General features: G+C 53.1%; 1 protein-coding gene across 1 annotated transcript in view; it reads right to left on the bottom strand.

Moving 5' to 3' along the window:
- Positions 1-11913, bottom strand: part of NR5A2 (nuclear receptor subfamily 5 group A member 2) — an 85660-nt gene extending 73747 nt beyond the window's left edge. Inside the window, exons 1-2 of the mRNA XM_058808651.1 lie at positions 11850-11913; positions 1963-2100 (exon numbers count right to left, since the gene is read on the bottom strand). Coding sequence (XP_058664634.1) covers positions 1963-2100; positions 11850-11913 — 202 coding nt within the window. The remainder of the gene's footprint in view (positions 1-1962; positions 2101-11849) is intronic.
- Positions 11914-13356: the final 1443 nt, after the last annotated feature.

Here is a 13356-nt window from a genome sequence, read left to right as displayed (position 1 = left end):
CTTTCAACATCAGCCCGCAAATTTTTAGCTAGACTAAAGCTGTATCTCACGGCCCCAGCACTTTTGCCCCGTGTGAAATCCAGGTTAGTTACTCGCGAAACCAGGTTAAAACCACCTCCTCCGCGCCTCCCAAGCCCGTAGTCTCGGGATGACCGCCACCCCTGCGGGCCAGGGCAAGCGCTGCGTGCTGCACCCCCGGCTGTGGCAGCCAGCAGCTCCGCGGTCCGGGGGGAACGCTTTTTAGCTGTTCCCGTGTCGGCAGAGAGACACGAGCCGGGGCCGCCGTGCTCGGGGGATGCGCTCAGGCTCTGCCCGGCCGGCGGACCCGGCTTCCCCCCGCTACCGGGGGCTGCCGTGAAACCTGCACGCCGGCGCCGCCTGAAGTTTCTGCCGCTCGGGAAGAAGCCGGCGGTCAGGAGGGAACGGGAGGCTAAAATATGCGGAACGAATGCCCGGAGCGTGCCCACTCGAGCAAGGCTAACCCTCACAAGGAGCCCTGTCAGCCGCTCCCGTTATTTCTAAGAAAAAACCTTGCTGGTCAGTGCACGGCCGGTTTCCTTCCCCTCCCTGCCGCTAAACCTCCGACCTTTTCGACAAGCACTGTGGCAGCGGAGGACTCCTGAACACGGCGAGAGGCGCTGGGCATCGCCGCTGGACCGCTTAGGATGTCGCCTCTTGGTCTTTAACTCCGCGGCTGCCACAGTTCGGGGGCAGCGGGGCGGTCAGACTCGGCCCGAAGCCCCCGGCCCGGCTTGCCAAGGCAAGGAGCTGCACCCGGCGCTCGAGGGAGCTCCCGGAGCTCCCGGGAGCATTATCCCACCGTCACACTGCCGGCAAAACGTTTCCTGAACCACCTCGGCACGGCCGGGGATCGCCTCCTGTCAGCGGCATGGGGCGGACACGGGGCGGCCACGGGCGGAGGAGGAGGAGGGCCCGGCCCTCCCCTCTGCTCCCGCGGTTGCGGCTCCAGGGTCTGGGACGAGGTTGCCCTCCCCGTAGGAAAGAGTGGGAAAGCAGGGGTTTTCCGAGCGCCGCGCCCTTGCACGGAGCATCCTCCACAGGAGAGAAAAGGGGCGGTCGGGTCGCTCCCAGCACCTCCGAAACCCCCGGCCCACCCTGCCTCTCCTTGCCAACAGGCTCCCAAGAGGAGAGGGGACAGTTTCTAAAGAGCAGCTGGGACGGGAGTTTCTGCCCCGGGAGAGTCGCGCGGGGCGGGGCGGCCATACCGGACTCCAAGGCAGGGAGCCGACCCTCGGCGGGGTCTGCGCCGCCTCCCTCCGCGCGCTGCTCCGGCCCCGAGTACGGCACCGGGAACAGCCTAACCCTAACCCTAACCCGGTCCTGCCGCCCGACATAGACATTGCCAGCACCACCCCAGCTTGGGCATCCCTCTGCCTTCCTGGGCACCCCGCAAATCCGCCACAGAGCTCCTGCGAAGCTTCGCTACACCGCCGCTACCACCTGCACGGTGCCTGTGGGCGCCTCACCCGCGGGACAGAGCCCTCGGGTCCCGTTTCGGGACGGCGTGTGACACGCAGGGTGCTCGCCAGAACTTCCACGCGTACCTCCACCTGCCATAAACTTCGAGGCCGTTTTGCGCGGAATGGGGATTAGACCGAGATCCCCTGGATCTGCAGCGGGGCCGGGCAGCGTCCGACGGGACGTCTGCACCCCAGGGTAGGCTCTCGCCGGCCAGATGCTTGGCAGTTTTTCGGCCCCGTTTGCACCTTCTGAGCAGGGCTTTGTCGTCGCCTCGGCCCTGGCACCCCGGCCCCCTGTCCTCGATCGAGCCTCCCTGAAAGCCGGCCCGGGAAGGCAGGGGCTCGGCGGGGCGCGGAGCGGGCGGTGACGGGGCAACTCGCAAGCAACTGCCGCAAACTTTTTTGGCAGGACGAAGGGGCGCTTTGCCGAGGGAGACCCGAGCGTGCGCGGAGGGGGAGCGCCCTGCGTCTCCCCCCTTACCTTGCATGTTTTCCGGCATCTGCCCCTGTTCCCCATTCGACCGGGCGAGTCCCAGAGCCTCCGTTTCCACTTTGGGTAGCATGACAAGGCGGCTGCGGGCCGGGCTGGGGGCTCCGTGTCCGTCCGCGACACCAGCACCTGGACACGGCAGCACAGATTTAGCTGGAGCAAGGGGCGCTCGGCGGCTGCTGCCTCTTCCCCCTCTTCCTGTTTTTCCCTCCCTCTGCTCCACGCCAGCCCTTGCCCAGTTGCAGCGGGAGTACCGAGCGGCCCCGGCCGCCGGGAGGAGCCGCCGGGTGCCCGTGGCTAAGGGAGCCGCGGAGTGGTAGTCGAGCTGCAGGCGGCGGGAGGCGGAGGAGAAAGAAGGAGGAGGAGGAAGACCGGGGGTGCTGAGGAGGAAGGAGGAACCCCGGGAGCCCGCAGCAGCTCCGCCCGGAGCTCAGCACGGCGGCAGCCCGGCGCCCCGATCCATGCGGAGCGGCACAGTGCACAGGAGCACTCTGCCGCCGCTGGTGCTGCTGGCCAGGGTTCCCACCCCCGTCCCCCTCCTCCCTTCCTCCCTCCCTCCTCCTTCTCCTTCCCCTCCCCCTCCTCCTCCCCCTTTTCCCCCCGGTACAAGTGCGGAGGTGCCGAGTCGGGACCTCTAGCCCCGGGCCCGCGGGGAGGCGCTCCGGGAGCCCGGGGGCTGTGGGGAGCGAGGAGTCCGGCAGAGGGGGGCCCCGGCACCGCCGCTGCAGCCAATAAGGCAGAGGCGGGATAAGCAACACCCCCAGCGCACACAGTGCAGAGCGCACACAGTGCAGTCACCCCTACCCGGTTCTTAAACGGGGCTGTGAGGGTCTGGCCTGTTGCCTCCCCTTCCAGCCCCAGCGGAGCCCGACGGGCTACCAGCCTTGCCAAGCCGGGCTACGCCTGCACTGCCTTCAGCGGCCGTGCCTCTTTGCCAGTGGGCAGCCACGCTCAATCTCTCTTGGGGCCGGTGGGGCAATGCCTCCGCCCGGCCAGCGCCGGCTGCGGAGACCCCGGCCCTCTGGGCGGTCGGGGGTGGACAGCGGAAACCTCTGCCCTTGCGGACACGTTGCCGCCGCGCAGCCCTGGAGTCTGAAACAAGCAAGCGAGAACCGTGTTGGAGCTCGCTGTGCTTATTCAGGCTTTTTGGGTCTCCCTTCCTTAGGCGTCGTGCGAAATCGGTCAGTGCCAGTCTCTTCCCTTGCACAGAAGCCAAAGCCCTGGCAGAGCCATCGCTTGAGCCCCCCTTCCCCGGCTCACAGTGCAGCAAGCGGCACTATTTTCCAAGTTGTCCTAAAGAACTCGTTTCTCGCAAGTGTGTGCCTCAGCGGCGAGAGCCGAGCGGTCCCGCGGCGCGGCGTTGCGGGGGCTCCGGGGGCAACTGGGTGCCGACCGCCCGGCGAGCCGGGCCGGAGGTCTGCCTGCCCTCGTTGGCCTTTCCGCCCCGCTCTCCGGGAGGGCCCGGGGGGTTCCGCGCCGTTCCTACTGCGCCGCATAGGTTTGATGGTGTGGGATGAGCGATATTTGCACCTTGGAAAGCACCCGAGCCCTTCGTCCGAGCGCTCGGTTGCCCATTCTCTGACTCTTTAATCTGTATAAAGTGTTGGAGAAGCTGAAAATGTTTGGCGGTGAAAACTGCTTCCGATGGAAAGTGAGGCGCGGAAGTGTCTCCATCGCGGAGTATGGCATTTCCCATCGGCTGGGAGAGCGATAGGGAAAACTGGCGGTTGTTGTAACTTATTCAGCAGTGCTGATGATCGCAGGGTGAACCCGCGCTGGGACAGGCGCTCCACACGCAGAGAGCGAACTCGGCTGTGCTCTTAACTTTTTGCAACCAGTAGCTGGGACACCTTTGCTAACTCAACGCAAATTCCTAGCCAACCCAACATCAGCACCACCGGCGTAGAAGAAGTCTTTTCCCCTTCTCTGTGCAGCGTTTGATATTTGGGGGATGGATCCAACGCTCAGAGAGGCCCGGACCTCTCTGTCTCCTTCCACTCTCACCTTCCGCCATTCGCCTTCGGGCGGGAGCACGAGCGGGCGAACGATACCAACACGTTATTTCTCAAGTTATAATTTCACAATTAAACAGGTCCTCTGCGAATAAGTTTTAGGACAGCAACATGGCGAGATGCGGGACCGAACAGTTCGATGGCTAAGACGGGTTGGCTGAAAACCATCTAGAGAGAATGACCCCGTTTCTGGGCAGAAGTAGCTCGTGTTGAGACCCTCCTTCGGCCCTTGGGAAGTTATTCCCAGGTGCATTAGTTACAAACATTCCCTCTGTCAGGCGCCACCGTGTAGCATCGCCTTGCGCTGATCCCGGGCGGCTCAACACTGGCGGCGACAGCCGCACAGCGCCGATTCCGCTCCCTCCCTCGGGCGCCCGCCGAGAGGGCTGCGGGTCGGGGGCCTCCGCTTCGCGGCGGGGCCGCGGCCCTCCGGCCTTCCGAGCTGCGGCCGGGCCGCCTGGGCCCGACGGGCGGCCGGAGCGCTCCGGGGGCGGCTCGCAGAGGAGCGGCATCTCCTCGCAGCCCTGCCCCGCAGGAGAAGAGTCATCAGGGCACAGTTCCAAGCGCATTTACAGCAGACCATCAGGACACCTGCGGACCCGGGTCCTGCAGCCCGCTGGGCTCCATCGGGGACAACCGGTCCCCTCCCTCCCTCTCGCTTGCCGCCGGGTGGGTCACGCCGCTTGGCGATTCCCCGACGGGGCGCTTCGTGCTGCCGCTCTCGTTACTGCTGCTCCGGGAAGGCAGCTGCGTTTTGGGGAAAAGCCGGGGAAGGAAACGCCGCATCCGGGACAGGGCAAGCGAAACTAGCCCGAGTGCTGCGGGGCTCAGGCGGGCTGCGGCCCCCGCGGGCACCGCGGCTAAGTGCCCCAGCGGGCAACACTGCCCCGCGGGCGCGGCCCTAGCACCGGTTCCCGGGCTGTTCCCTCCTACTCAGGGGCTTAGTGCCATTCTGCCAGGGAATTGTTTGGAGGGAGTTCCAACTGTACATGGCAAAGTGACTCTGCGAGCTATCGCTATGGATGAAAATACTTTGGAGTGGTTATTACACATCCACATTTCTCTGAAGTAACAGTTTAGGGCAGTACATATTATAAATGATACCTGGTCCCTTGTGGCTACATTTAATTTAACATGGAGTTCTAGCTCTCACGATTGCCTTGAGCAACCTTAATTACCCTTTCTTCTAATCTCTTCTCCATTCCTTACCAAGTTCTCCAAACTTTTTTTTTTTTAATGCGATTTCTCTCCTGAGTTTGCCTGCCTTGTTCTGACTTTGCCTGAAGGTCTTGATTGACGCGTGTAATTATAATTATAAAAGATGATGGCTCGGGGAGCTTCCAGCAGCCTTGATTAGTACAAGGAGCAAGACCTGGGATACTTTATACTTCCCTATTTAAATGTATGTACATTTACATTTTAAAAACCCCATTCTCTAATGTTAAGTAATCTGCAGCTTTTCCACCTCTTTGTTTCCAAGGCAGAGGTTTCTGTGTGATGATATTTCAAGGCAAGCTCCGATTGCTTACAGCTTCCAAGAAGGCACAGAACCTCAGCAAATTTCCAAGTCTTTTTCCCTAAGCAGAGACATTTCCAGCTTGGAGTGATCTCGATGAGAAACAAATAGCATGATCTCTTCCAGCTTTGTGTCGGGAGGTGTCCCGGAGAAGGTTTCATTTACCTTCCCAGCAAAGTAGCGAAAGAGAGCATTTGTGGGGTGGGATGAGCGGGGGAGGCGGGGAGGTGGATGTTCAAGAAAAACTTCCCAGAAACAAATGAAATAGATAAATAAGCAGAGGACTGAAACTCTTCCGCTGGGAAGTCTAAATCCAAAACCAATCAAAAAGACTTAAAGGGAAGTATTTAAGGAGGGAAATCCTCATCCTGTCTCCCTTTCTCTCCCGCTGAACATTCCCGTTTGCCGCCGGTGCAGAGCCGCTCTGAGCCATCACTCAGTGAAAACAGTGACTTCAGCCAAGCTCGGGGAAGGAGTCAGCATCACGCATCCTGTCCTCGGCATAGACTCGCAGCCTCGGGCACAGGCTGCCACTGCCACGGGCACGCAGTGGCGCTGCCTTGAGAAGCGCCCCGGCGAAGGCAGCGTGCGGCAGCGCGGCCGGCACGGGATCTCTGTGCAGCTGGGAAAGTTCAGAACGCGGTTTTGCTACTTGACCTCACACACCTGTCACGCCCAACTTTACGAGACTATTTACATCAGGAAAAGCATGGCAAATAAAGTTCCTCTCCTCTCCTCTCCTCTCCTCTCCTCTCCTCTCCTCTCCTCTCCTCTCCTCTCCTCTCCTCTCCTCTCCTCTCCTCTCCTCTCCTCTCCTCTCCTCTCCTCTCCTCTCCTCTCCTCTCCTCTCCTCTCCTCTCCTCTCCTCTCCTCTCCTCTCCTCTCCTCTCCTCTCCTCTCCTCTCCTCTCCTCTCCTCTCCTCTCCTCTCTCCTCTCTTCTCTCTTCTCCTCCTGTCATAAGCAGATCATCCCTACATATGATCAGAGCAGACTGCCTCAAAACCTTCCAAACCCCGTAGCCAACGGTCTCCTTTCATCATTTTGCCCAGGCGATATTGCATTCAGTTCCTTGGGATTCATTAAATGGAGATTGCTAGTGCCTCCAACTCAGGTTTTTGGAAAGGAACTGTCCCTTCTAGAAAAAAACAAAACAACAAACAACCCAGAAAAAAAGATCCCTAACTTATTAAATCAACCCACTCCAAACACAAAAATACAGTTCCCACTTCCCCCTCATTTTTTCAGTTTCTTTTTTTTTTTTTTTTTGTTTGTTTGTTTGTTTAGTTTGGTTTGGTTTTGATCACTCGCAGCAAAACAGAGTGAATGCCTCAGACTGAAATACTTTTGTAGTAAAACGCACGCCACAGAGGACCACGTCTGTGCCTGTTGCCTTCATTTTATACAGCTAATCATTCATTTCTGCTTTACAGAGACGTCGTTCCGCTCTGGTCCGGCATAGAGAGCCATTTCCAAACGGTCAATTATTGACCGAAAAGCCATTTTTCAAGCTCGGCCAAGCTCCTGCTGCCCGTCGGAATGCACTGCTTTTATGAGCACCTGGCAGCAGTGTGCTGCAGAATGACAGGAGACTTCGGAGAGAGGAGCGAGCAGGGCCAAGTGAGTGGTAAAGCATCTCTCCGATTGCCTTTCTTTTATTGGTAAGTGAGTCATCAGTGAGATGTCGTAACACTTCACCGCGTCCTGCCGCCGTCTGCTCCGTCCCGCCCGGCTCGGGGCGCGGGCCCCGCCGTGGCCCGGTGAGCATCGCCCGCCCGGGGCGCGCTCCCTCCCGCGGGGCGGCCCGCACGCCTGGGGGCACGGGCTGCCGGCACTTGTTGCTGCAAGGCAGTTTCCGACCGACATTCTGCTGAACTAACTGAAAGGCGTGGAAGGGCTAAGGCATGCCCGGGCGCCCTTGGGGACGGGGTGAGCCGTGCTCAGGGCTGGCGGCACGGCTTCCCTGGATCGATCCCATCATCAGGTCTCTTTCATTCAACGCTTAAAGATCCAGTTTTGCAAGCAGAGAGTCTATTAGAAATTCCCTCCTCCCCTTCCCGCCCCGAAATGACATGAATTCTGTATGGAAAACGCCTTTAGTTCCGCGCTGCCTGGGCAATGGTGTTGCCGCTAACGGTGCGACGGGGAAACGCGCTCGCTGATCGCCGCTGTCTGCCGCGGGGGCGGCGGCTTCCCTCGCAGCCGGAGGCGGGGAGGCGAATCCATCAGCGGGGCTCCTTTCCGCGCCCAGGAGCGGAGCCGCTGCCCCGCGGCGGCCGAGGGACTGCCCGGACCATCCCCACGCCCCCCTCCGCCGCCATCCCATCGCCCCTTCCCAGCACTGATCATTACGGTTCTGATGAGGCGATTCTGTTTCTGTCTGTGCTACCCTTTTGGAGCCGAGTGTGGAACCTCTAGTTAAAAAGCTAGAGCTTAGTCTGGGAATAGAACTCCAAATATATTTGTATATACCGCAAGGCTCCCGTCAGGGCTGAGCGCCGGTCTCTGTATCATAAGAGATAATTGATTTCTATCCTGCACAGACAGGCTTAAAAATGAAATTTCTTTTGCTGAGGCAATTGACCTTGATCTGCTGGTGGAAAAAAGAGATGGTTTAGGTCTGCTTCTTCCCTCCCCCTCCCTCCATGTTTCAAAGCTTGGAAAACTTTATTTAAAAATATTTTTTATAGCTGATCTTTATAATGAAAAAAGTTTAAGCTCATACATAGCTATTTGTCCCAAGATTTATCCACACATAATGTAAAATAATAACTATGAGAAGATAAACTAGGCATAGTTTACACTGAGAAATCTTGATAAAGATTGTGTACATTTGCATGTCTGCTCATTGCACATAAGGATGTACTAATATATATTAATATATAAGGTTATATATATATATGTATTCATGTAATATGTGAGTAAACTCTAGACATTAATAATGATCTATCATGAGAAGTTTTAATGGGTTTCCCCACAAGACAGATGCACACAAATCCTCCTGCAGACACTTCTTCATTTTCACCCTATATATATAAGACAAGTTTGAGAGCTGACCTTTAAATTACCCTCACAGACAAGAAGCTTGAGGCTTTTGTCAGTAGTGGAGCAATCCCTCACACAGGCATCATCTTTGCCTCATGTACTGTGGTATTTAAAATCAGATTAACAGAAAAAAATTAGATGTAAATGTAAATACTGCTCCTTTTAGATAGCTCATTTGCAGTATAAGCAAATGAGGACAGGAAAAGTGGGAAGAAAATTGATAAGAGTAACAGCAAAAGTCCAATGACATAAGAAAATAACCTATGGCATATCTTACAGTCCTCACACAGCTCAAACTGTTCACAGCTGTGAAAGCTTTGCCTGCATAAATGCTGGCCAAAATCTTGATCTAAACTTTAAAAGATAGTATATACTGTCTTTGTTAATCACATGAAAATGCTACTATTCCTATTACTACTAAACATAAAAACTAACTTTGCCAAACTCATGAGCCCTAATTTGAATACTATTAATTGCCTGAGGACATACATTAAAATGAAGACGGCAGTAAGTATTCTACAAGCTGAAAAATATCACAGTTGTAAACTACAAGTAGATTATTTTTCCTCTTATATAACCATTTTTAAAAGTAAATGAAACAGTTATTTCTGTTAAATAATCATAGCTAATGTTTATAAAAATTGCATAATGTCCCTGATGATGCTAAGACAAGAGGCTGATTTGAGGAAAAATAAAACTAGTCAACTATCTTTGTATTGCCTCAGAATCTGGTAGAAGAAAAAAAATCATGGCACTTCCATAAAACCATTTATGTCCATATGGTGTTTGTCATCTGGAAGATAGGATGTACTATTAAGATTTTGTGAATTCTGGTTGCCTTTTTGATTGTGTGACTATAAAGCTAAAAGCAAGTATCAACAACCAGTAGTGCCCACTCACACTCCAGCTCCAGGTTGGTTGTGTTTGCCCTCCAAGGGAGAGGTCCACTGCTATTTATACCAGTGGAGTCTGATTTGCATTCATGGGAGCTGGAAGATGCCCTCCTTGCTGGGAGGAAGCTGTGACATGTCAGTGGTTTATAACAAAAACTAACTTATTGCCAGATGGGGAAATGCACAGAGTGCTCCCTGACAAGGGCAACTCAGCCCCTGTGGTGGGAAGCAGCAAGTGTCCCTGCCCTGAGGGGCTGGTGGGATGAGGGTGCAGAGGCTGTGGCAGCCTCTCAGAAACCCATCCACTCTGCCTTGGTTAGAAAGGGAAAAGTGAAGGAGAATGCCAGAAAGGACAGGACAAAAGCAAAAGCCTGGGGATAGGATTTACTCTTACGAGTATGTGACCCTGCTGCTGATTGTACTTCTAACCTGGGAGGACAGCTTTTTTTTCTAAACAACTACTCTCCAGTGCAAATAAGAACAGAATCTGGCTACTTCCTATTTGGTTCCCCCAGCTCCAAGCAGAGGCCCTCTGTAAGGGTTAAATGGAGCCCAACCCTTGGTGTGGGTTCCATTTAACCCTTACAGCTACATGTGATCAGTTCACAAAGCTGAGTTACGTGAGTTTTTCAGGGATGCTACCATGGGTTCTGGCTCAGCAGTGTCATGGAAGGACAGAATCCTTCCCCTGAATCAGAGTACACAGGATTTTTGAAAGTTTCCCAAGATTTAGGCCTGCTTGTTTCTGGGCCATGCTTTATGAATCTGTCCTGGTATTTTTGTGACACAGCACATGTATAAGTGATATGGTGACAAGAGTCTCTGCTACTCCCTGTAGCAATGTAATTTGTCATATCCACATGATTTTGGGAACTGAGACCTGCCAGTCTTCTGGAAACCATGAAAATGACATTTAATTGGTCTAAATATCACAGGTGAGTGTCTTATTTTCCCTTCTCCTAGGGTTTTATCCTTTCACCTTAAGAAACCTTGTCTCAGTAACCACTCTTCAGATAAATGAGATGTATAATTATTTTACTATTCCTCAGGAAAGAGAGCCAGAGGGTCCCTCTGTGGCAACCAGAAAGAGGAAAAGTTAGAGAAAGACCTGGAGGGGAAGCTGGACTTGCCACCTTTTCCGTGTGTTTCTGGGGGCAGAGCTGTGCAGAGGAGTACCCCACACCTGTAGGGAGGCACAGGGACTCTGAGGGGACATCTGGCTGAAACATGCTTCGGTCCAAGGTGGGAGCCCTTCTCTGGGAGAAGTATCAGCTCTACCCAGAAGACAAAGATCAGTTATGTTTGAGGCTATTTCCTGCAGCTGTTGCTGTGCCCTCTATCCCCACAGTCCCAAAGCCTCCCTTGATGGCAAGGTGCCCACATCACACCCAGCATCAGGGTGAACTCCTCACCTGCCCTGTGATGACGCACTTTGGGGCAAGAGGAGGAAAGCGTACCCTGATTCCGCTTGTGGGCCAAAGATCCCTTCTTTCATCCCTGCCAGGAAATGCTGTGCTGAGGCACAGCCTTGCAAAACCCTGGGCTGTGGAACCTGCAGCGCTGCTAGGTTGGCTTGTGAAGCGCCTTCTGCTCCATGAAGGAGACTTTTCCTCTGGTAAGCCTTCTGCAGGCCTGCTTAGCCCCAATTTCAACCTGGGCACAGCCTGGTGGGACAGGGAAAGGCACCTCGCTCCAGGTGTGTGGTGAGAGACAGAGTGGCCTGAGACAGGAAATGTGTGCAGAAGGGCAGGGAGGTGGTGGGGACATGCACCCATTGGGGCTCGGCCACAGCCACCACAGCCTGGGACAGCCTGGGACATCTGTCTGTGCAATGCCCCTTGTGCCTGCAAGCCAGAGCAACCTGTGCCTGATGGCTTTCTGACAGGGAGCGGGTGCTGTTTCCATATGCTACTGAAAGTATTCACTTTGCTGCTCTGAAGTCTTAACTGACTTCTATTACCCAGCCCACTCCCACTGAATGACATTTTCAGCTATAAGAAAGAATCCGCATTTGACAGAAACCACAGTATCACTGAAAAGACATAACCATTCCTGTGATTTTCTTCAATATGAATTATCAGGCCAGAAGCAATTTAAATCTAATTTTTGCAAATGTTTCTACATGCACACGCACAATTTCACAGTTATTATCAATCATAATGGATAAAAATACTGTTAATTATGTAATTATATGTATTTGATAATTGCATTATCTCTAGAGAAAATTGTTACTCTATGGATCATCATCTGTTTTCTTATATTTTTACATGATTTGGTAATATTCTCTCTAGCCTAAGTATATGTGCAAATTAATCATAGGCTCACCCAATGGTAGTGATTTTTTCAGTTTGGATACCCAGAAATCTAATATATTTACACAGAATCTTCAAAACAGTTAGAAAACTGTTACTTACCAGCTGATGTAAGTCCATGTTTTATAGATTCCTGTATGGTGGCTGCGTGAGAACCAGAAGACATTATTAGGTGTAAATATACCGTACCCTTGGGTACAAGGGGTACAGCATTGAGTACAGGAGAGGTGCAGCCTGTAAACTTTTCTGGCCTTGAGACTCAGGCTATGATAGCCTTCAGTGAAAGTCGGCGTGATGAACAACAACAAAAAAAATATCCAAGAATTCAGAAAGTAACAAGCATGTCTTTGAGTGGACTCTGTACTTTTTCCAGCATTAGTGACCTGCTGTAAACCATGTATCCCATTTCATGGTAGTCTCTAATCAGAAGAATTGCAACTTGTGATAGGTTTGGCACCATCACGTGATTTAGTACAGCTTGATAAGAGACCCTGTTATAAAGTGACAGCAAAAGAGATAAGAACTGTTGGCAGATAATGGCAGAGAAATGATTAACCTAGAGTGGAGAGGTGCTATGAAGCCCAGAGAGGGGAAGGTTGTAAAGTTGTGGGGTCATAAGATCATACTGAGTGGATGAAAAGCCATACCAACATGAGTGTAATGTCTATAAACTCAGACTTGTGACCTGTCTTCTTGATGTCATCACCTCTTTGCACAGTGGACAGCAAGCATGGTTGTTTTGGCTTCTGTAAACACTCTTTGGACGGCAAAACAATCAAGCATTAATTCCTTAAGGGAGGCTTCTGAATGCACTGGGGATTCTACACTCTGACTAACAGCACCACCAAATCTCTCCTGATAGTTTGTCACACAAAACCATTTTATTGCCCCAGTCCTCAGGCTGGAGAGTAGCTCCAGGTTGCATCCATTTAGTTGAAAGCATATACTACTTTCTCACTAAAGAGCTTTACAACATGGTTAAACATTGATATCCCAGGATTATGATACGTAGAGTATTGCACTCACCTCTAAGGCTGTGAGGCAGAAACCCTACCCACAGCATGTCAAATGGCTGTCAAGTGTTTGGCTTTAAACAATTTTTATGAAAGTGAGCATCTATGCAGATGACTGGGTGATGCTTCAGCTCAGCTGGGAGTGGGTCAGGTTCTGCTTTCCTGTCGAGAGGAAGGGCAGGGCATGCCAGCTCCCAGCCTGAGCACAGTGTGCCTTGCTCTGCAGTGCCACCGACAGCCTCTGCAGCTCCAGCCCAATAGATTGTCTGCATACTCTTTGTGAGATCAGACTCAAGCCGGAATAATCAGATAATATTTTACATTTCATTTCTCTTGAAAAACAGAGTGAAGCTGTTCCACTGTGGGCTAGATCTGAAGCCTCTTGAAGTCAGTGAGAGTTTTTTTCTCTTTAAACTTGCAGAGGGCTGCAAAGCAGCATGTGCCTTTTTATATACTTTGTCATGGTGGTTAGATTTTGGTGATACAGTGGCAAAGAGATTAGCTCCTATACAAACTGAACTGCTTCTCTAGGCCAGGATGAGAGCTTGAGAGCTGGTCTGAAAATGGGGCTGGTGTGGCAAACCAAGCAGTGACTG

Source organism: Ammospiza caudacuta, chromosome 7, assembly GCF_027887145.1.
Source record: "Ammospiza caudacuta isolate bAmmCau1 chromosome 7, bAmmCau1.pri, whole genome shotgun sequence".
NCBI lineage: Eukaryota > Metazoa > Chordata > Aves > Passeriformes > Passerellidae > Ammospiza > Ammospiza caudacuta.
The sequence above is the reverse complement of the archived record's forward strand: the minus strand, read 5'-3'. Positions and strand labels throughout refer to the sequence as shown.